Source organism: Molothrus ater, chromosome 1 (assembly GCF_012460135.2).
Source record: "Molothrus ater isolate BHLD 08-10-18 breed brown headed cowbird chromosome 1, BPBGC_Mater_1.1, whole genome shotgun sequence".
Classification (NCBI taxonomy): domain Eukaryota; kingdom Metazoa; phylum Chordata; class Aves; order Passeriformes; family Icteridae; genus Molothrus; species Molothrus ater.
Window position 1 is genome coordinate 31893495 of NC_050478.2, and position 24045 is coordinate 31917539.

The following is a 24045-nucleotide window of genomic DNA, read 5'->3' on the forward strand; positions in this document are numbered from 1 at the left end:
ACTATATTCAACCTTCTAGCTTTATATATAGTTGTGCTGTGCTAAGGTTAGCATAGATATGAGGCTTATAAAACCATCATCTTATAATTAATTTTAGCCAAGTTTGCTCTCTTAGAAAGAAAATAATGGTAACTGTTAAAAAGAAAATTGTTAAAAGAGAGATCATTATTTCTCTGACTTGAATAAATGTTGTTTTTTCTTTTTCTTTTTTTTGCATTTTGAAGGGTAAAAATTGAGATAAAACCTAGTGAAATGTATGCAGAGGTGTCTGTGGCAGACTGTCAGGTATAACACAGCCTGCAAACCGAGATATTTAATAATTCTAATAAATTTAGAATAAAATTCTTGCAATGCTTATGCTGCTAACACACGTGAAATACAGAAAATGGCAAGATTGCTTCTGCAGAAGCAACAAATAGTTGTAGTAATATTAGCAATCATCTTTCATGTATACATCAGCTGTTTGTGACATACAGTTTTCCAGGTTGCACCCATGTTAAAATATACATTTATGAAGACCAAATATTTTGTGTTTTGCCATGAGCTCTTTAGTTCCTCTTTCAGCTGAGACAATTTGTTGCAAAATTTGATTGGGAAAAAGATGTTTTCATCTGTGGCCTCATGGTGCCTGTGACCATGGAAATTCCAAAGAGTTTCTGATATTCTATGCTACTAAATGGTTAAAGAAGAATAATGTATTTTTCACCTGTCTTCAATATATTTTCCTCCTCTCCCTGGAGTATACTGCAGAAGACACCTGTTTTAGTTCTCTGAAATAGATGGGAATGCTAAGGCACATCCTTCCAAGGGGATGCTGTCCTGGTTCTAGGTACTTAAAGGGGTAGATTTAGGTTTTCTTTCACAGAAACACAGAATCACATAATGGGAACGGTTGGAAGGGTCATCCTAGAGCACACTGCACAGAATTGCATCCAGATAGCTCTTGAATATCTCCAGTGAGAGAGATTCCACAACAGCTTTGGGCAATCTGTTTCAGTGCTTAGTCACTGCACAGTAAAGTTCTTCCTCATGTTCAGGTGGAATTTCCTGTGCAGCAGTTTCTGCCCATCACCTCTTGTCCTATTGCTCAGCACCCCTGAGAACAGCCTGGCTCCATCCTCTTGGCTCTCTCCCTTCAGACACTGACAGACATTGGTGAGTGTCTCAGTCATCTCTTCCCAAGGCTGAAGAGGCTCAGCTCCCACAGCCTTTCCTCATGAGAGAGATGCTCCAGTCCCTTAATGATCTTTGTAGCCCTTGCTGGACCTGCTCCAGGAGCTCCATGTGTCCCTTGTGCTGAGAAGCCCAGACCTGGATATATTGTCACAGATGCAGCCTCACCAGGGCTGAGAAGAAGGGCAGGATCATCTCTCTCAACCTGCTGGAAATCCTCTTCCTGATGCCCCCCAGGATTCCTTTGGGTTTCTGGGCCACAAGGGCACACTGCTGTCCTTACAGTGGCAACAGATGCAGAGCTGTGGCTAAGGAAAGGCTGGATAGACCACCTTGCTGGGGGAAAGCTGGAGAGCCCAAGGGCACACGGTGGTTACTAAGAGTCCTGTGATGCATTTGCATCAATGGGAGTTTTGTAGGGCCACATCACTACATGCCTCATTCTCTCCTGACCACTTCCTCATCTTTCAGCTTCTGCCACCTCCATCTCCTCACTCAAGACTACAATTACAACAAATGACTATGATTTCTGATGCTCCTTTGCATTTGACCTGAGACAGATTACTAAAGGAAGCCACAAGAAAGCTGTACATACCTGCTGACTCTGAACAGGTTTTACTTATGCAGCAAATCAGAGCCTATCCCAGCATCCAGGCTGTGATCAGAACTAGTTTAAGCCTAGGCTACTTTGGAGAGTATATCACAGCTTGAATAAAGCAGGGAAGCACTAACAAAACTAAGAATTATTCCACATAAAAAGTCTTCATATTTGCCTTATGCAAAGAGTACAATCTGAAACTAAACACAGCTCAAGATTGTGGTTTTTTAACATGGTTATCTCAATCTCTCTATGATTAGATGTTGCTTTTATAGCCATTGAAGAAGTGGCTATAACTGAAAGTGGTTTTGATATTCTCTGGAAGCATCTGCCACATAAAATTAAAACATAATGTTTCCAGAAAACACTGGTAAGTTGGCTTTGCAATCTGTCATTAGAGGATGATCTTTTGTGTTATTTGCAACCTGATATACTTGTAACTTTCCTCTTCTTCATAATAATTGCTCTTCTTTCCACCTGAGTAAGCTAACAGAAGGATCTGGGGTTTGAACTTGTCATTCTCTCTTCATTCACTCTTCCTTTCAACCAGGCACACAGAAAAATAGCTCTTGTTCAATGCCAAAGTACTGGATCCTATCTTTTCAGTGCTGAAAAGAAAAACCACTGACTTTTTTCTTTTAAAAAGCCACACTTGTCATTCCTCCTGTTCAAGCCTCATCACAGATATTTAAGGCTTCTGACAGCCACAACTGATATTGCTTATAGTCTCTTGAAACATGCACTTCTTGTCTTTAATATCCTTTCAAATAACTGTTACTTGTTACTTTCATTTAAAAGAGAAAAGTGCTCATTTTTCAACAGTACTGCATTAATGCAAAACAATTATTTTTTTTTATCTGGATGAGATATCTATTTGTAAACCTAGGCCCTTCTTGTGCCTTCTGTGCAATTGGCAGGGAAGCTAGCTGGAAGGGGCAGAGCAGGTCACCTTTCCACAGGCTGTTGTACAAGGGCCCAGACACACAGACGAGACTCAGATGATCAGCTGTTCCAAACTGGTGCTTTGTTTCATTTATTTTCTACTTCAGTTGGAAAGGACCTACAAAGATCATCCTGTCCAACGGCCTGACCACTTCAGGCTGACCAAAACTGAGAGTATATCATTAATGGCATTGTTTAAATGCCTCATAAACACTGACAGGGATGGGTGATCCACCATGACCTACCACTTCCCCAGGAGGCAATAGAATAGAAATAGAAATAGAAATAACAGAAATAGAAATAATAGAAATAGAAATAGAAATAGAAATAGAAATAGAAATAGAAATAGAAATAGAAATAGAAATAGAAATAGAAATAGAAATAGAAATAGAAATAGAAATAGAAATAGTCTGTGTTGGAAGGGACCTAAAACATCATGTAATTCCAAACACTCTTCCATGGGCAGGGACACCTTTCACCAGACCAGATTGCTCAGAGGTCCATCCAGCCTGGCCTTAAACACTTCCAAAGATAGGGCCTCCTTAACTATTCTGGGCAACATGGTCCTGTATCTCATCACTCTCATGGGAAATTTTTTTTTCTCATCTCTAATCTAAACCTACTCCCTTTCAGTTTGATTCCATTCCCCCTTGTCCTGTCACCATATGTTTTTGTAAATAATCCCTCTCCATCTCTCTTGTCTGTTCCCTTCAGGTCCTAGGAGGCTGTAATTAGGCCACTGTGAAACGCCTTTTCCAGGCTGAATGAAGCAGAACTTTGGCTCTGCTTTAGCTTGTTTTCATGCCTTCACTGATGTATACCTAACATTTATCACTGCCTGAAGTTACAAACACCTTATCATTCTGAGCAGCGATGAGAGGCTAGTTTGGGAGGAGATGAAGGAGCTGCTGTTTCTAGCACATGGGTTGGAAGGAGCAAGCCATGTCATTCTATGTGGAATGGAAGCTAAAGACACTGAAAAGTATCTCTGCTTTCTTACAATTTCAATTTCCCAGTTGCTCTGAGCACCAGCTATGTAATTAGCTCAGTATTATCCAGGGACTAGGGATACAACCTGGTAGGTGGTCACTGTGCTTTCAACACTACCCTTTGAATAGGTAGTGGGACTGCTGGGAGAAGACTTGCTTAATCTTCAAAACTTTGTTAGGCTGCTGTGAAAAGCTGATGTTGTTAGTGTGTACATTAACAGAATCTCAGAAAGCTAAAAATCACTTCTGTTAGGAAATGTGGGACAGCCTCATTAAAAAAAAAAAGGTGTTGCTTGTAAAAAATTCTTCATTAGAGTATCTCCAGCTAAATAATTTCAGAATAAAGCTGATCAAACAATTTCTGAAATTTCTTATTGGGTAAATCAGTACCATATTAAATGCCATATCAACACAATGCCTTAGTTATTAACAACCAATGCCATGGTCGTTACTCCCCCGGGAGTCACTCAGAGGCTACAGTCCCTCTAGGGGTTTCCCTATCTGTCTTCGCAATAATTGACCTAGCAAAAAAACCCTTTCCTTTTTCACTAAATGAACTTGAAGTTACATTAAGCAGGGTGAGCTGATGAAACCACTCCTCACCATGGAAAAGGGAAAAACTCTGTAGGAGCCAACAGTGCTTGCAATGAGGCCCTGTGAGCATAGGAGGAGCAAAACCTCCCCTTCTCAAGGGGCAGTGAAATTTTAGAAAAAGGGATTATGGAAATACATCCCAGAAAATTTTACCCTCTGTTTCTTTCTCAAATGTGTCAGTGTTTACTTGCGTGAGTCTTATCAGGAATACTGCTCAGGGAAAGTAAGAAAGATGAAATGCAGTGGAAAAAGATAGCTATTTATAAAATCACTGGAACAGTATTAATCCGGACAATATAAGAATAAAAAACTCATTGCATAATTCCAATACAGTTTTCCTTTTGTAAAATATATTGCTTTCTTACAATTTTCATGTATTCAAAATTTTGTTGTTTCAAGATTATCTAATAATATCTGTCTTTAATTCTAGCATTTAAAACTAGTTTTCAGTCATTAAATCAAATACTCTGAACATCCTGAAGAGAATAATTTATTATTACAAAACATATAAATAGCACATTTATATAGACTATAGAAGAAAACATTGTGAACAGAAAATACATTACTCATGGAACTGGTAAAATGACAACACTTGAATACTCATTTTTCTATATACAACTGTATAAAATCAGTTTTATTAATAGAATGCTATAAAATTAAAACAAAATTAAAATTCAAATACTACAGTATGAAAATATAAAAAGTTCGTTGAGTGAAACTATATTCTGGAAAGTAAGACTAGTCTGACTAGGTCATGCACAGACCTAAAGTCCAGTTCTGTTACCAATGATACTTAAAACTCCCAGAACAAGGCAGGTCATAATAAAGTATATCCTGTCTATGCCACCTGTTGAGAATTCACCTTCTTTTCTTCCTTTAGGCTGGTCTCCTATATCAAGCATAGGAAATTAGAGGTCCCAACAAGAATTTCTTTCACGTCAGGGCAAGTTCCTTTGGAAAATGTTTGTTCCTTATTTTGTGCACTTCAATTTAAAATTTGCTTTCTAAGCCATAAAAATTGCATGCAGGTCCACTAATAGCTCAACAAAAACTACTTCATATAAAATAGAGGTACAAAATTTAGACACATGATTATACTCATAAATGATCTTAAACACTGAGAAGTAACTTACCATCAATACACAAAAGCAACCCCATTACACAAATGCAGCATCTTATTTCTTCACATTTAAGACATACACTTAAAATTGATTTTTTTTTTTTTTTTCATTCTGTGTACCTACATTCTGAGTAGGTACACAGGCTGTCAGCACAGTGGCTTTCTAAGTAACAATATCTTGTTCTAGAGCAATGCAAAGTTCTAGAGTTAATCTATGGAGTACCTCCTTTATTTTTCCAGAGGGATGACTATTCTCTACAGACCTCAATCCCTTAGGCCTTCAGTATAACCCAGTATTCCTTAATTTAAGCTTGGTTTTCATGTCATGGATAAAGTTGAGTTTTTCCCCAAAACATTACAGCTTTCATTTTCCTTGCCCATAAAAGCCATCATGTGCATCAGCAGCTATTTTGTATCCTTTCTGCCCTCCTGTGACCTACATTCAAAACTTCCCTTAGAGGAAAATCTTTCTTCCCACTCAACAAAGTACACTAAATCCAGCTTTAAAGAACTCTTTATTGCAATCTTAGTGAGACAGTAAAGTCCAGTAGTAAGGAAGATCCTCTTGGAATTGGCAGATGTAAGTTCAGTGCTTGTTCCACAAAAGCTTTTCTTTGCACTCTAGGCAAGTCATCTAGCGGGATCCATGATCTTAAATAACCTTTTTGAGTACAGACTTTAACATCTCCGTGCTTTGAAATCCCAGTTGTAGTGGGAGAAATAAAACTCCCTGTTTTTACCTGAGAGTTGTAAACATAGGAATGTAAAAATTAGAGGGCTCTTACACATCCTGGAATAAACATTTAGTGGTAAGATCCTCTTTATGAGCCTTGGAGGGATCTCATAGATTACAGACTCAAGCAATTTTTCAGAATGTGTGCATACTGGAATGTACTAATTTTTTACAAAAAGCAGGAAGATCTTGATTAAATACTGGTGCAAAATGGGAACTGCTCAGAAAAAAGTGCTACACAAAAATACACTCTTGCATTATTAATTAAGAAATAGAAGTAATAATTAAATTAAATAGAAAAATGAATACTACTACAATCAGTGCACTTTGTACTATTAAATTATTAAATACCATAAATAGCTCAAGCTTTCCTTAGTGTTCCAATTAAGTTTCAGCTGCATGTTACTCCATTATCAGTGGTACATCTGCAGCAAAGACAGGCTTGAAGAACATTACCTTCCAGTTTTTGCCTTCATTATTAATTTTAGCAATATTGTTAACCAGAGTTTATAGAACCTTATTAGTTAGCATTTTCACTGTCACTGGTTGCAAGACAGACTGTTCATCTTCAAGGGGTTCCACAGCTTTAGGAAGCCAACTCAAACCCTTCCATAGTTGATGCACACACTGCTACCTGCCCTTCCCACCCTTCCATTCTGGCCCAGCACTGACCACTCACTCCTGGTGCTTGCACTATGCTAGCCCCACAGCTAATGATGTCTTTTTGGGAACACTTTCAGTCAGCAATGGGTCATGTCAATTCACAACAAAGCCTGTTATAACCTGAACAAGGAAGGATGGGTGCTTGGGACAAGAACACATGGATCAGGAAGGAAGGGAACAAGGACATGGGGAGCAAAGCTTTCTTGGCCACTGAGATCATTTACAGTCACTGCTGACTCTTGCATTCCTTCACATATAGGCTAAAAAGTTCAAGTAGGTAGAGCAGGTTTGTTCGTACTAGAGTGATACTTTCAGTGCTTCTTTTCTGGAGCGCATTTGGCGTCTGCTGAAGAGTCATAACCCAGGTACATTCTTCAGATGTTTGGGTCTTCTGCTGAAATTAGAAGATCAGACACTTGGGCTAACACCAAGAGGTTCTTCCCAAACTATGGCACAGCTACACAGCTTTTGGCATAAGTAACCTCTCCCCAGAAGCCAAATAGCAGAATTGTCAACAACGGTCATTAACTTGTGACTGGGAGATAGTGGGCTGGTCAAGAATCTTTTTTTTAAAAAAAAAAGTTTAAAAATGCCTACAATAAAGAATAATTAAAAAAAAAAGAGGCTGACATAGTTCAGACCTGAAATTCTTTAAGAATATGAAATGTGCAGCCGAGAAGCTTCTCCAGATTATAGAGTACTGTGAGACTTGTACACCCAGTGAAGCGGTAGTGCCTGATCACTCAGTTCAGCTTTTGGCTTAAGAGAAATGTCTAGGAGCAAGGCCAAAGAGGATACTAGTGCAACCTGTGTCACATGCCATAGTAGCTCTCCAGAGAATGTTAATGTATTGTACAAGTTAAAGCAGCGTTAGCCTCTCTTTGTAAATATCTGCATCAGCAACATGATAGACAGCGGATCAACTTTCACAAGTGCTTTGAGAATGGTAACTGTTTCATCCTTCCTGCTAATTTTTAGGCTCATCCACATATTCTATAAAACTTTATTATATGCTTTAAAATCGCTGCAAGGCCACCACATGTCTTGATGTTGCTCATATACCATATCTCATGCTGAGTCCTTGTGAGACATTCCTCATTCTGGGCTTATTTGTTCACTTATTATAAGTGAAGTCACTTATAACTTAAGGTAACTCTGCCCCATGTGTCCTAAGGTCAGACTAATTTCTCTTGCTTGCATTTCCTACTTAGGTTTTCCCTCCTAGTACATCAGTCAACTTGTCCCTGTACACAGGTTGAAGCTGAAAACCAGTGTGGGTAATTGTGAGTCTGGCCTTGAAACCTGAGCTAAGTAACAGCTATAAGGTGTTCATGTGGGCCATGCTGCCAGCAAAGGCAGCTCAGGAGTCCAAACAGCATGCCTCTCTTTCCAGCTATGACACAAGCACAGCCTCGCAGCTTTGCTGAGCCTCTTACAAAGGAGAGAAAGAAGAAGGCACCTCATGAAAGCAAAGAGAATAGGTGTAGAGGTGTTCTGCTAACCCCACAGTGAAGAAAAGGAGTCACACCTCTTGCAGCTGATCTTCACTTCTGCTGAAAGGGTGCAATTCTAGTTTGTGCCTGGCCACATCTTCTCACCTTCCCCTTGTGTTGGGGGTGTGCTGCTTCATCACCAGTCAGCTGAAACAGCTTAGCTGAGAAAATATCTTTTGTGTGAGTGTTTTTTCCAGTTGGGTTGAGTTTCTGTGAGTTGCTGCATGGCCACACCGGTACAACCACAAGGAAATCAATGGTAATGCACACCTGGGCAAGAAGAAGAAGAATCATTCTTTTTGGAAGAGCACCTTCTCAAGCTGGCTAAAGGCAGTTGTGAAGACACACAGCTGCATATGAACCCAGCACAAGTAAGTACATTGCTGTGAATCAGCACACAAAACTAAATGCCAAACCCAGAAGACTTTAATTAGCTAGTGTAGAATTGTGTTTGCTAATGGCTAGTGCTGCAATGACCAGTGAGATCAGTATAGATCCCATGATTTGAAATATCATGGCTTTTCTGAGACAAGCATTGTCAAGAACAAGCAAACTGAGAAAAAGGACAGATGTTAAATGTTTCTGTAACTAAAAATGGGAAATTACAAACTCTGTCAAAAGAAAAATAATTTTTAAATAAAAGTAGAAAATAAAGAATCTACAATATGTCCTCTAATACAGCAGAAGGGATCAAACTAGCATAAGCTCCAGCATGCCAGTTTTTTTGCTTCCAGAGCTGTTACCTGCTTTGCTGTGCCAGCTATCTCAGCTTTTCACAGAGACTGCAGGAACTTTGCACAAAGTATTTACTGATCACATGAAACAGAAGGTTTGACTTTGGTTATCCCAGTTGTTTCCCTTCTCACTCTCTGTTTGAACCAGGAAAAACAGCTAGTGTCAGCGCTTGGATGTGGACCAGGGAATTCTACTTAGAATAAAATTTATTGCCAAACTGACAAAATAGTTTAGCTGTTCATAGCCAAATATTTCACCTGCACTGCTGTGTGGTTTCAGCAGCCACTGTCTGGCTGTTTTCACTGTCTGGCTGTTTTCCCTCCCTAGTGATTGAATGCATACCTTCCCAAAGAGGGAGAGTTAATGGTACCCAAGGAGTTTGGCACTTCATTCATGCTCTTTAGTCATCACAGATAAGCACCAATGGAGAGCTTACCCAAGAGCTGTGAGGTGCACTTGTGAAGCTTCAGGACAGATATTACTTAATTGAAAATGTCTTCCATTTTTTAATATGTAAAATATACACATTAAATCAGAAATCTCTCTGTTTCTCTCTCTCTTAATTATGTTTTAGCTATTATTTTTCAGGTAAGTAAAGAGAGAAGCCATTTCCATATTATATTTTATATTGACCTTTAGTCATTTGTTTGGCAAGTTTAATGTTTCATTGTAGGAAAAAAAACCAAACCAAAAACAAAACAAAAAAAAAAAAACAGAAGATATCTTTCACTATCTAGCAACTGAATTTAGCAGCGCTCATACGTTTGTCATTGCCAGTATATATTTCATCAGGAAACCACATGAGATGAATTAGATTTCCTGTTCAGCTTAGAGAGCAGCAGAAGACATCTAGCCAGTGCAGAGTTGTTATCCATTGTTACAAGAGACATAACTCTGACATTACAACTCTTTAGTAGTTCTTCATGAGAACACTAACATGAACAGGCTGCATGATGTCAGATTGGTTCTGTCCACTTCTGTGAGCTGCTTATTTCAATGTACAGTAAATTTGCTGCCTAGGAAAGCTGTCTTTCATGCCAGACAACTTTGTCTGTGTTCTAAAATATAAATTTAAATATCTAGCTATAAATGAAGGTATTCTTCTAAAGCACATGGAGAGCTGTTCATGGCCATATTCTTCTGCTAAGAAGAAAAACTTGAACTCTGAATTTCTTAGCAACAGCTTCTTTGAGCACCACGTAATTCCAAGGAGTATCCAAAAGCAACTCTCTTTTTAAAACTCACATAATAACTGAAGCTTGATGAAAAGGGAAGAATTTTGTTATGATTTAAAATGTGACTTTCAGCTCTTTGGAAGTGAGTCTTGGCAATCTACATGAAGCTCTTTACAAAAAAGAAATAACTTCTTTTATTTCCATCATCATCAAAAACAAGGTAAAAAGAAAACACTAAAGAAACCATAAAAGTATGACCAATGTAAAGTGGCACATTTTCTTCACTGTTTTTCTGATTTTTTTTCCTTATTAATGAAGAAGGAACAGATTCCAGTAATCACCTCCCACAACTCATAGCATCAAATACGTGTACTTACAAGACCAATAGCAAATGGGTGCTTTCCTCCAGAGGGGTTTAAATTTCACCAACAAAAATCAGTTACTGTGACAGTGGTCACAGGGGTCTTTGGATGATGGAAGAGATGAGAATGTTGACTCCATGTTCAGAAGGCTTGATTTATTATTTTATGACATATATATTACATTATAACTATACTGAAAAGAATAGAAGGAAAAGTTTCCTTTCAGAAGGCTAGCTGAGCTAAGAATAGAATAGAAAAGAATGAAAACAAAGGTCTGTGACTCGGACAGAGAGAGAGCCAGCTCTGCCGTAAGTGGTCACTAATTCCAAACATCCACACGAGACCAATCACGGATCCACCTGTTGCATTCCATAGCAGCAGATAACCATTGTTCACATTTTGTCCCTGAGGCCTCTTAGCTTCTCAGAAGGGGAAAAGATCCTAAGAAAGGATTTTCATAAAAAGATGTCTGCGACAAGTCACAATTGAAAGGTTACAACTATTTGGTGGAAGAAGGGTGGTTTGGGTTTTTTTTTGGGTTTTTCCTTCTTATTATTATCTCGAGGACTATTTGTGTCAGAAGAATTATTCAGTTGTGTGACAAAGCTCACCTGCACACCCACAAGGATGCTCAGAGAGACAGTGGAATGATGGGGAACTCAAATTCTACCCTATTGGGCTGCCCTCAGACCCATCACAGAAGCCATCAGACCACTGAGGACCATTTTCCACAAGTCCTGAGGAGTACAGGGAAGGCAGAGTAGCAGGCAGGAACCTAGACTCATACAATCAAAGAATCATTTACACTGGAAAAGACCAGTAAAATCATTGAGTTCAATTGTTAATCCAGCACTGACAAGTCCACCACTAAACCATGTCCTTAAGTGTCACATCTACATGCCTTTTAAATACCTCCACAGATGGTGATCCACTACTTCCTTGGGCAGCCTGTTTAAAGTCCTGGCAACCTTTTCAACAAAGAAATTTTTCTTCATATTCAATCTAAACCTTCCCTGGTGCAACTTGAGGCCTTTTCATCATGTCCTATCCCAGATTAGCTGGGAAAAGAGGCTGAACTCCATCTGGCTACAACCTCCTCTCAGGCAGGCTGTAGAGTGCAGTAAGGTTCCTCCCAAGTCTCCTTTTCTCCAGGATGAACAACCCCAGCTCCCACATAGGACATGTATACTCCAGACCCTTCCCCAGCTCCGTTGCCCTTCTCTGGACACTCTCCAGCACCTCAGTGTCTTTCTTGTAGTGAGGAGCCCAAAACTGAACACAGGGGTCAAGGTGTGGCCTCACTGGTGACGAGTACAAGGGGACAATCACTGCCTTGGTCCTGCTGGCCACAGCACAACCTGAACCAAGGACCACCAAGAAACAAACACTTTATTTGGGCCCCTCCCTGGACCATCCCAGCAGGGGCCCAGTGTCCACCTGGAAAAGCCATCATGACAAAGTGCTGCAAGCAAACAGCTCTCTAGATCCCCTTTCAGACCAAGCAAAGGTGCTGCCTAGGGCTGGGATACATCATTCAATGCAGGAGAAAAGCATTGTCAAGTTGTGCAGGATAATGTTTAGGGGAGGATCCAGAGGCAGGAAAAGGGAGATGTTTAGGTGATTTGGAGAGGAGCAAGAGTGGGAAAATTGAGGGGTAAGGGGATAAACCTGGCCAGCTGTGTGTAAATACAGTATATTTCAATATTTCTATGTCTTACTACCTCTATTCTTCTTTTGTTCATGTTCTAATTCTTTTCGCCAGTGACTTATTTCAAAGAAGCAATTTGGCAACCAGTAATTTATTATAATGTAGTTTGGATAGAGAAAATTAGTAAGTATCTAACTACCTTCTTCTAATAAGCTTCAGCAATATTTAGAAGGAAAAGTCTCTTAAAGCTACAAAGAAAAGTAATAAAGTAATTATACAACTTCTGAAAAGTTATTTTACTTTATTTTATGTCTTGCAAATTTTGTCTTTTAAAGTGTTTACATAATTTTCTCCTTTTGAAGCAAGTGTCAAATATTAATATCAATAACAGACACAATTTTTATGCTCACACAGTATCTAAATATTTACCTCAGATATTTTCTGTGAAGTGGTCCTAGAATTAAAACGTTTATAACACTGCATTGCCATCACTGTTTTCAAGAATTCTTGAACAATGGGTAGTCTGAATAGGGAAGAATAAAATACCAACTTCAGAAAGGAAAAATCAGCAGTCCACATCATTTCAACATCAAGAACAATAATCTAATAAATTATTAAATTGACACTTTTAAAGCACCTGGAGGGTCAGTGAAAAACAAACAGGCAGGAAAGATTTGTTGCAAAAAAAAGTTTGATAAACTGCTGTGTTTTCTTCCTTTAACAGATTATCTGCCTCATAGCAAAAAAGGCAGTAGCAGAGATGTGTATTGACTTAGGGGAATCTTTGGGCACTACCTTACTTGACCTTCTCATTAACAGGGCACAGAAACATTTTGTTCTGGGTTAACTTGCTGCGCACAATATGTGCGTAATTGCTTGCAGAAAATACTCCTAGACCTATTCATATTTTGTTTTCAAATAGAAAGGATATATAATACATCTGATTATAATTCTGATAAGATCTGGCCAAAATCTGATCCAACACAAAATTTTCACTTAAGACTTGGTTGATGGAATGGACAACACACTCAAAAAATGCCAAAGAAAAGGGGTGCAAGGAAGCTGAAAGATTAGAATTCAAAATTACTTCGATAAATGAGAGAAGTGGTCTGTAATCAATAAGACGAAACTCAATAAATACAAGGACCAAGAACTATACTGAAGCTAGAAGAAAATCAAATGCATAAATACAAAATTGAGAATACTAACAGCTCTGTAGAAAGAGACCTGGCTGTTACATTAAACCACATATTGAATAGAATCAGTGATACCACACTGATGGAGAAACAGAAAAACTCATCCTGGGACATTCTTATAGATATGTCATACGTAAGGCAGAATTACTAACTGTTTTTCTTAACTCACCTTTCAGAAGCCTCTGTTTGGAGTAGTCTAATACAACAGGACATAAAGAAGAGTACTTTAAAATGGTTTAAAATATGGAAAATTATTGAAAAAGGGAGAGGTAATATTTGCTCTAAAAAATAGAGGCTGATGGCAGGTGCGGAGGTGATATCTCAACCTTCCAATACATAGAAAATTCTGAAAAGCAGGGATTCCTCTTCATGATTGTGCTTCATGACACTGAAGGCATGGAAGAACCTTGCTGGCTTTAATCACAGCTGGAAAGGTTTAGGATAAAACAGGAAAACCTTCTGACTCTATGGATAGCTACAGACAGAAATAGGTCACCAAAAAACTGAGGTATAATCTCCACCATTCAACTTTCTAAGAAGAGGTTAGAAAAATACTCCTCAGAGTTTCTCCATTCCTTTGAGGAAGAGGCAAACAAGTGGATCCTGCTGGATTTTCATTCTTGCTACTTTTATTACAGTCTCAAAGAAACAGAAAGTTGTAACTTAAATTAGCTATTTTTTAGTACTAAATATTTTCATGACAGTTTCTGACAGTGACTTGCCTTTCAGAAATTCATGCCCTGGTGGTCTGCTAGTTTTAAATAGCAACATCTCAGAGGTTAGATCTCTTGCTGACTTTGATCCACTCTCTCAAGACAGCTTAATGCATCTCTTGATGCCTGCAGGTCTTTGATTCCAAATATTTATCTTCTTTCAGATTTATTTCTGACCACTTGAATCTTACATTTCCTCACAGAACCTCTCTGACAAATTCATCAGCTACAGAATTCAGATGACACTGTTCTTGATGCTTCCCCCTGGCATCATGGGGGCTGCTTTTAACTCTTCATAGGCTTATTTATTACTCAAATAAACTATCTAATGCAGTATGTTAGTTCTTTCAATCATTATGCTATAGTGCAGTTAAATATTTACCAGGTTGATTTTAAGGATTTTATTTTTCAAAGTACTTTGCCTTGGATTTCATGGTTTTATGCCTGTGGACACCCATTCTACAGTTAAGATTACTACACTAATCTTCACTATCTTGCAGCGACTGTGACAGAGAGAGTCAGCTATAATTACTTCTTAAATCAGATCTCATTTGTTACTTAGGACTAAATCTCTTGCACACCAGCAAAGCCACCTACTGCTTAAAGCACTCCTTTGTATTTACAAGAATTTGCTACTCTTAGCTATATCCTTCAGTAGTATTTGAGCCATTAATCCTGGGTACTTGAAATTAGCTATTAATACAAGTTTACTCCTATCTGGACTCTCGTCAGTGCAATTCTTTTGCAAGGGTTATTCTTCTACAATAAAATGCACTGAGACTTGGAGCTAGGTAAAAAATGAGTCTATGGCTCATGTTCTTGGTTCCCTCTCCTCAGAAATTTCATGAAAGTAAAACTGTATCCTATTGAAGAGTCAAGGTTAGAAAATATATTTGAGACTATGAAATGTGCTTGTTTCATCTGTTTTCTTTTTGATTAGAGTTCAGAGAGGAAAAAATCTACCTCCCATTCCCCCCTCCATCTGCTGTACCTGCAGACTTGAAATTCCAGGTACATTCATTGATTTTCTCAAACAAGAACTGACACATGTCCCTCATGCAGTTTTCATCTACATTTATTGATACAAGACCTGTGCAGAACTGGGTCACTGGTACCACATAAAAAATTTGGATTACAAACTGCAAATAACACAGAACATAGGGTATCCTGTTTATGCCTACATTTATTAGAGGCATGTTAACTAGTATCCTGGTTGAACATCATCCCACTTTCCCATCCTCTGGTACTTTGTAAACTGCCAGCCTGGTTTCACTGCAAGGAATAGGTAAGAGAGGTCGTGAGTCCATGAGTGGGACTCAATGATCCTGATGGGTGCCCTCTAACTCAGCATATTCTGTGATTCTGTCTTTGAACTGTTTAAGTTGAACAACTTTAAACAACTAATATAACAGGCCCTGGACCTATCACCACACCTGCCATCACAGTGTCTCCATTTTTGGAAGATGAACTGAGCAAAAAACATGTATGTGGGCAGAGCAGCAGTGCTTTCGGTGGCAGCACAGATGCAGGCAGACTTCCTGAGCCAGAAGAGTTTCCTGCACACAATGGGCCACATAAAATGAGACTGCAAAGTTGGTTACATCAGACACAACTTTCTCTGTTGTCATATATTGTCAAAGATGACAAAGACAGGATCCTTTTGAGCATCACATCTGTCTCTATGAGAAGAGTTCTGCAAATGCAGGTGGGGCAGCTCAGCAGCAAAAAGAGATTTCTAGAATGAGAAGTACAAAATTAATAAGTTCAGCCCTTTTTTTGTGAGAAGACTAGTGTGTAGGCATGTTGTTGAGCAAGTAAAGGAAATAACTAGTCATGCAGAGACCCAAAGTAGAGTTCCCCTATCTCAGTGCCCTGGCAGCATTTTGGGACTGGAAAATCAATAGCAGGTGAGGTCATATAGGAAGTTAAAACAACCATTTTGATAGGAAGTGGAAGTAGACTTGGATACACCCTCAACTGCATCTGATGGGGTCACTGATGGGGAAAAAATTCTCTCTGCTATCCTGGCTGCTGAGATAATTTTTCTTTTTCCTAGTAGCTAGTACAATACTGTGGGGTTAGCATTTAGTATAAGAATAATGTTGACAGCACATTGATTTTTTAGGTGCTGCTGAGAAATAATTGCTCTAAATCAAGGACTTTCCAGTTTCCCAAGCTTTGCTGGTGAACAGGTGCACAAGCAGCCAGAAAGGATCATAGCCAGGACAGCTGACCCAAACTAGACACAGGGATTTCCATACCACAGAATGTACCATGCCCAGTACATAAATGGGTGGAGTTGACAGGAGGAGACAATTGCTGCTCAGGCTTGGACTGAATGATGGTCAACAAGTGATGAACAATTGTATTGTGCATCATTTGTCTTTCTTGGGTTTTATTTTTATTTCTCTCTCTTTGTTGCCGACATTTTCATTGATGTTATTATTATTATTATTAATTTATGTTTGGTGTTTAGTATTTTATATTTTATTTTAATTATTAAACTGTTCTTATGTAAACCCAGATGTTTCTCCTCCCCATCCCACTGGAGCCAGGAGGCAGCGAGCCTCAGTGAGCTGAGTGTTACTTACTTGCTGGCTGGGGTTAAATCACCACATCCACCAGTTCAGATCTCCAGGCTCTAGATCAAAAGGAAGGAGTCACTGTGTTGCAAGCTTTTGTAACAACCATGGAAGACAACGCTGTGGTTGGGTGATACATGGAGGTGTGTGGTATCTGTGCATCCCGCTGCTCTCTCCTGGCCACACTGACACAAGAAGACTATGATCCCTCAAGCTCCCAGCACACTGAGATCAACAGACTGACCCATCAGGGCCTCCGGGGACTGCACCTGCACCCTGGCAGTCAAGCTCATGAGCTCATCCATTGGCAATCTTCACTAAGGCCTTTTCAGTTACTGATTTAATTACTTTCAGTGGTCACTGGCTGTGTGTACTTGTCTACCTCAAAGAAAAGTCCTTGATTTTCTGTCAGACTTTATTCTACACATGGCTTTCCCACATTTTTTTACATATTTAAGAGTATCTATCTCCTCATCAGAAGGAACTACATCTCAAGGTTTTTCCTCCCTACTTAATGTAGGATTGATGATGGTCACACACCTAGCCAACAGGGGCTCTCTGGCTTAGGAGAAAGGAGAAGGCAAGATGTCTGCAGAGACTTACACTTGACAGATGCTTGGGACAGGAGAAGAGAAGCCAAAAATACTTCATAACAATGACAAGTAGAATCAAGTAACTCCCTGAGATCAAACGTACTTCAGGCAAGACTTGATTTTAGTTTTTAAACTTGTGATAGATTGGGCATAGAAAAGAATACAGAAGACAATTATCACTCCCTTAGGTATGCAGATTATCTCTGTGCTGAATTACATGGTCCTGGGTGTTGGAAGAACACATTTTTGACCTGGTAGGGGAGGTTCTCAGTGAATGCCCTGAAGTCAATTTCCACACTGCGTCCTTGGATATGCTGAAGTCCTGGATTGCAGCTGTCACCTGTTACTGTGACAAGAAACAAAATCTGATGTCTTGAGTAATGTCAGGTAGATTTCACTTCCCTTCCTAAACTAAAAGCTCACTTTCACAATGTCTGATACAATGTCATCCAATAGTCAGAGCTGATACAGTAGCAGGGTGCAGAGTGCATGGGCCCTGTCTAGAGCCACATAAACCCTGTTCAGAATAAGTGTTTGATTCAGTGCCTGAGACATACCTGCTTTCTCGTAGTAACTGCAACACAGTAATGACATGAGAAAATCCTAGGAGAACATCAAGTGAGTGAGAAGCAGGTACAATTGAATGCAGTGCAAAGAAGGGAAGCTTTGTGTTTCAGGCCTGGAGAAGTTAGGGCCATGGCATTCAGAACTGAAGCATTCATTTTTGCTACTTGTCTTCCTGAAGGCAGGATTCTTAATCCAGTCCTGTGCTGTCTGAGATTCCCCAGGCTGATGCATTTGCAAAGAGAGGATGCTACAAAAGAAATCATTGCTCGAGTTCCCCTGGTGTTGTCAATAGATATTTTTCACAGATTCCAAGCAGGTCAAATACCTCTTGCTTGGTTCACTTGGGATCATGTGGAACAATGCCGAAGGGGCTTGCTTGCCAAGTACACGATTTCCACTGTGGCTCTGGTCCAGGCTCCGTCTGATCAGTAATGCTACGCCATCACCAAATTCTTCAAAGTTGCTGTTGATGGACTTGAGTTTACAACAAACCCACCAGAAGCATAAGAGTAAATATGCACCCAAACCTGCATATATTTCTTGGGGAAAATTTGAGTTCCATGGCAAAGCAGCACCAAGAGCACAAAGGGAGCATGAAAGAACTGGCAAAAGAGCCTCTGGGCTGGCAAATAAGCTCCATTCAGAAATATGGTTATCTGACACTTGATCTTATGCAATCCTGGCAGACAAAAATTACTCCTTCTTATGTTTATATAAATATTCTCACCACACCCCCAGCTTCAGTCAAACAGTGTGGTCTTATAGTAGTTCAGCACCTTGTGTCTAAGGGCTGCAGCATTTTTAATCTAATACAAGCTCCTCTACAACTGGACTTACAGTTTTGTGAAGCCACCATGTCATTACTGTCTCTGCTGTTTGCAGCTGCCAGCCTCTCGTCTCTCTCTGTCCAAATGCAACCTATGCAAGGGCTGGCAGAGAGTAGAGAAGGGAACCAATGAAACTGGAGCATGCAGACAGCTGTCTTTCCCTCCCCCTTCACGCCCCCTCTTTTTTTTTCCCTTTGTAAAGATATTTGATGTTGTTCTGTTCAGCATTACAAGCCCCACCGTGCTCTATAGAGTCATGCCTAATAGGCTCAAAAATATCAGTCAGTGAGTTAGGTGAAAAATCAATGAATGCTAAAGACAGCCTAAAGAGCAAGCCAGAAGTGATAAAGAAAAGAGTTTGGGAACTTAAAAAGGGGGAGAAAAAAAGAAAAAAAGAAAAAAAGAAAAAAAAAAGAATGCAACATACAGGTGGGGATTTAGGGTGAGAGAATATTTTTGAGGTGGAGAAATGGGTGGCTATTAGAACAAGGAAAGAAAGTAGCAAAAAATAATGGGAAAAGCAAGACACAGGGAATTAAATTCACACAGGAAAAAGTCGGAGAAAATAAAGAAAATTAAAAGATAAGAAAAACAGGAACAAAACATAGAAGAACTGACAAACAAGAGAGACAGAAAACTGCACATATGGATAGAGAGAAAGGATAATTAAAGTATCAAAAACAAGGAGCTAAGCTCTTTGTAGTTAAAATATATACTCACTGTGAGAGACACAAAGCAATAGAGACTCAGCATTAAGTGGATTTTCTTAGTTTGGGCTGTTGTGCAAACTAGCCACCCTCATGTGATACTATGCCTAAGCTACATCTTGCCAGGAACCTCATATTTCAGTGGGTCTTTGCTCACCCACACACTTCCATGTTGTGCTCTTTTCCTGGGTGACAACACACTTCTAAAGTTCTGAGCCTGAAAGAAAGTGGTAATGAAAGCCGTTTGCTTATTTTTTTCCTGTTTCTGATGTTTTACTTTCATAGATCCCCACTAGCAGTCGGAACCCCTGTGCCAACAGAAATACATCCTCAGACCTGATCTTTCTTTCATGTAACCCAACAGGTGACTTCTGCTGACTTCAATCAAAGCCCACAGAGAACAACCATGTCAGGGTGCAAAGGGAAGGTACTGGTTCATGTGGGAACAATGCTGAAAGGGGCAGACTCAGAAAGCTTAAGCTGGCAGAAAGAATTTGAGCAAGAGTGACATTTGGAATTTGGGAAAGAGTAGGTGGTATAGGAGTAACTATGGATGGTAAAAATAAAAAATGAAAATCGTGGTGCCCCTACTGAAACCACCTACACCACCACCATCTTTTATCTGTCACTTCAATCACTTGCTGAGTTGAGACAGATTTTACTCTTTGCACCCTAGAGGCAATTTTTCAAAAACACTGTACCTACAGCCTCAGATGGAAATCCAGTGAAGTTTAAAAGATTGCATAGGACTTAAAACTTCTGTCTCAAAAAAAAAAAAAAAAAAAAAAGGAGAGTGACCTCGATAGCACATTTGCCTGTTCTTCATATATCCCTTATATATCCCTTCCTTCAGGAGGTGCCCCATACTCTGCTTCCCAGAGCTGAGTGCACGGCAAAGCTCTGATGCTCTGAACAGCCTGACCATACACTCCTACACACTGTCCAGCGGCTGGAGCTCGCATGGAGCTCAGCCCTGACCCTGTGCTGGAGGTGGCCCAGTCTCTTGCTCTTCTGATAACCACTGGATCACCAGCAGGTCCTGTCACTACCTCAAAGATGCTTGGATGTGAAGGGTGGTGCCCTGACCAGGAGGGCACTGCCCTGCCTTGGCAGTGGACTCTCTAAGCAGGAAGCCCTAGTCTTGCTGCTCCCTGGCACTGACTAGGAGGCACTGGGATTTGGCTGAGCTGTAAACTGTGAGCTACTACCGCTTGCTTGTCTGAACACAAATAATTCAGCATTTGTGGGGTCATGATCCCTTCCCAACTGTTGTTGCTGTGAAACAAAAAGAAAAATTGCCATGAAGATAGAGCAGGAATTCAAGCAGTTTTGGGGAATATATAGATGAAAGAAGGGAGCTTTAATTACATTCTTTAAAAGTACAATAGTGGGATGTCCTTAGAATCTCAGTTCACAATAACTGGGCAGGACAGTTTGGGGGAGCAAGAAGTGAATATTCATTTTCACTTTCAAAAACATAGAAGGAGCAATCTTAACTAGTTATGTGTGATACCTTTTTTGTGTACTTTTCTTTGGTACGTTGTTAGGAAATGGGTCAATTTCAGGAATGTAGTTTTTAATTTTCTCTACTACAGTGGGTAAGCCTTTCAAAAGTATGGAGCTATGCTCTGGGGATAAAACCACACCATGCTGACTGACCCACAAGAAAATTGTCTCTTTAGAAAATAGAAACCTTTGGAACTACAGAATTGTGATGGAGTTCAGAAAATTACTCTGTCCAACCCTGCACTGAGGTGGAATCAAATACTCCCAGAGCAGCCTGGTTACATGCACATCCTAACTTCTCAAAAACTTCCTGTGAAGGAAGTTCCTTTGGCCCAAGAGTTGGTCTGTTCTGGTGTCTCACCACTACAATACAACATAACAGAGCAGAGATTCAGAGCATGGCTATGTTCATAGTAGGGACAAACATCATTCATTCACTGCTAGGACAATGTAACACTTGAGTTGGATTTGATGATCCTTGTGGTCCCTCCAACCTAGACTATTCTGTCCTGTGGTTTTGTACTTGTGACCTGTGTTTTCTGTCTGTACAATGTCTGGAAAAAACCTGTATCATGTTTATGTCTATCACTTTCTTACTCTACAATGGGATTTCTACATTTCCTCTCTTCCAAAGGGTTTGTTGGAGGCCTGGAGTAGGGATTGAGGGGAAGACGGCCTCCTCCCTTTGAAGGATGAAACTGTTGAACAGCTGGTATCTGCTTTGGTACTTTCATCTTTGACTTATCCTAGAATTATCATCTAGTTCCAAACCTTCTGCCAGGTGAGACTCATTCCACTAGGCCAGGTTGCTTAGAACTGCATCCAGCCTAGCCTTGAACACTTCCAGGGATGGAGCATTCACAACTCCTCTGGGCAACCTGTTCCAATGTCCCAGCCCTCCACAGTAAAGAATTTTTTTCTAGTATCTAATCTAAGCCTACTCTGAGACTGAAGCCATACCCCCCATTGTCCTACAAATAGTTCTTGCAAATAGTCTCTCTCCATCTTACTTGTAGGCTCCCTTTAGGTATTGGAAGGCTGCAAAAAAGGTTAACCCTTAAGCCTCCTCTTTTCACTACTGAAAAATCCCAAATCTCTCAGCTTTCCCTTGTAGGAGAGGTGTTCTGTGCCACTAATCATTATGGAGGCTGGTGATTTTGCACTTGACAAATAACTTGGGCATATGGCATAGAAAATTTTAACGGACAAAATTTGCACCGGTGCGCCATTTTTTTTTTTTTTCCCAAATCTGAGTAACACTAACAGGCTTTGCCATGGAGGTGGTTATTGTAGATGCACCATAGCTGCCGCGACCAGCTTCGGCTTGCCCAGCTATCGCTCCAAACCAGCCAGGCTGAGAGGGGCCGAAGCCGCAGGGAACAGCGGCACAAGTATCGGGGGGAAACAACAGCACCACGGTAATTCATGTGGTTTTAATCCAGCAACAACGCGCCTAGTCCGGCACAGCGCACCGGGGAGCGCCTCCCGCTTTGTGAATCCGCAGCGAGGCTGAGCCCGGGCGCCTCAGCGCGGACCCGCCCCGAAGGCACCTGCTGGGCACCGCCGCCACGCATGCGCGCTCGTCGCCACCGCCAGCCCAGAACTACATATCCCGGCGTGCCGCGTGAGCCCACCACTGCGGCCGAGCCAATGGCGAGGGAGAAAGCAGCACCCGCCTCCACACAGCAGGTGTGGATGCAATCCCCGAGCCACCCTTCCCCCGCCCGCAGGCAGAGGGCTGGCGCGGGAGGCTGTTACAAAGGAGCACAGAGGCGGCCGAGCGAACGGGCCCTGGCTGCCGTGTGGAAGCCGCAGGGGCGTCTCCTTCCCGCTCCCTGCGCGGCCGGGGAAGCGGGTGCGGGGGCCGCGCCTCAGGGCAGGCGGCGGCTCGGGGGCTTCCCGCGCGCTGTCAGTTACGAGCGCGCGAGGCAGGCAGGCGCCACCGGGTTGGCCGGCGGCCGTGCGCGGCCCCGCCCGCCCCCTCGCCGGATTCGCTGGCGACCGGGGCGCGCGCGCCGTCCATCATCGGGCCCAGCCACGGCGAGACCCGGGGCTGAGGGCTCGGCCGGGCCCCGCCCCGCCCCGCCCGAGGCTCCGCCCCCCGCCCGCCCCTCCGCCCGGCGCTGTCAAGCGAGCGGCGCGAGCGCGGAAGCCCGGGCCTCCCGCACGCCCCCGCGGAGCGCGCGCGCCTTGGCGGCCACGCCCCCTCCCGCGCGGCGCGGACGGGCAGAGGGCCGGGAGGAGGAGGAGGAGGAGGAGGAGGCCGAGGGCTCTGGGCCGCGGCCCGCCCCCGGCCCGCCCCCTGTGCCTGCGGCGTGGGGAGCCGGGCTGAGGCGGAGCGGGGCGACCGAGGGGCCGGCGGCTGGGCTCGGTTTCCTGCTCAGTGGGCGTCGTTGGGGCCCCGGCGGGCCCCGCCCCCGCGCCTCCCACCCCGGGCCCCAGCTGTCACTCAAGGCGGCGGGCTGAGGCCGGCGGCAGCGGCGGGCGGAGAGAGAGGCAGCTACGCCACAGCCCAGCGGCGGCCATTCGTGGAAAAATAGGCCGTCCCGCTCCTCCCAGCTCCGGCTGCGACCGGCCTTCTCCCCGCTACCCCCACCCCACCCTCCGCCTCCTCCTCCTCCTTCTCCTCCCCCCTAGAGCGGCGCCTCAGCGGGGCATTAATGCGGGATGAGCGGTATGTAACCCCCTCCCTCTCTCCCTCCTGTGCACACCCCTCCCTCCCTCTGCTCCTCCCTCCACCCTTCATCCCCCCTCTATCCCGCCCTCCCGGGTTCCCCCTTTTCTTCCCTCTGTTCTCCCCCTTCTTACCCCGATCTTCTCTCGCTGCCCCTCCGCCCATCCGTGCTGCTTCCTCTTATGCCCCCTTTCTTCTCCTCCTCTCCTGCCTGCCCCTCCGGCTTGCCTCCTCCGTACCTCCCTCCTCCATTCCCCCTTTCTTCGCTAACCCTCCCTCCTGAGCACATCCTTCCCTCCTTCATTCCTCTTTTCCTCCCTCTTTCCCTCCCATGCACAACCCTCCTCCTGCCCCCTAAAGCATCGGCGGCCACTGAGTGGCCGCCGATGCTTTAGGGGGCAGGAGGAGGAGGAGGGTTGTGGGTGGTTTTTTCCTGCTGTCTCTGGGAGAGGAAA

The 24045-nt window shown here is 42.3% G+C and overlaps 2 protein-coding genes across 2 annotated transcripts in view; one reads left to right on the top strand and one right to left on the bottom strand.

Moving 5' to 3' along the window:
* Window positions 1-4770: 4770 nt before the first annotated feature.
* LOC118694997 (uncharacterized) lies at window positions 4771-23879 on the bottom strand. The gene is made up of 5 exons (XM_036396369.1): window positions 23725-23879; window positions 12655-12748; window positions 8411-8575; window positions 7111-7206; window positions 4771-6156 (listed from the first exon to the last, which is right to left on the bottom strand). The coding sequence occupies exons 1-5, from the start codon at window positions 23877-23879 to the stop codon at window positions 5932-5934; spliced, it is 735 nt and encodes a 244-aa protein (XP_036252262.1). The 3' UTR covers window positions 4771-5931.
* Window positions 23193-24045, top strand: part of SP4 (Sp4 transcription factor) — a 29380-nt gene continuing 28527 nt past the window's right edge. The window contains exon 1 of the mRNA XM_036404416.1: window positions 23193-23590. Coding sequence (XP_036260309.1) covers window positions 23584-23590 — 7 coding nt within the window. The 5' untranslated portion in view covers window positions 23193-23583. The remainder of the gene's footprint in view (window positions 23591-24045) is intronic.

What these genes read in the sequence shown, in the direction of transcription:
- LOC118694997 (XM_036396369.1), bottom strand. Translation starts at nt 23,879, where the DNA reads ATGTGCTCAGGAGGGAGGGTTAGCGAAGAAAGGGGGAATGGAGGAGGG. An exon ending in CTTCACAGAAAATATCTGAG is followed by an intron (nt 8,576 to 12,654) that starts GTAAATATTTAG and finishes CTTCTTGCCCAG; the next exon opens with GTGTGCATTACCATTGATTT. An exon ending in GCACTGAAAGTATCACTCTA is followed by an intron (nt 6,157 to 7,110) that starts GTACGAACAAAC and finishes TACAACTCTCAG; the next exon opens with GTAAAAACAGGGAGTTTTAT.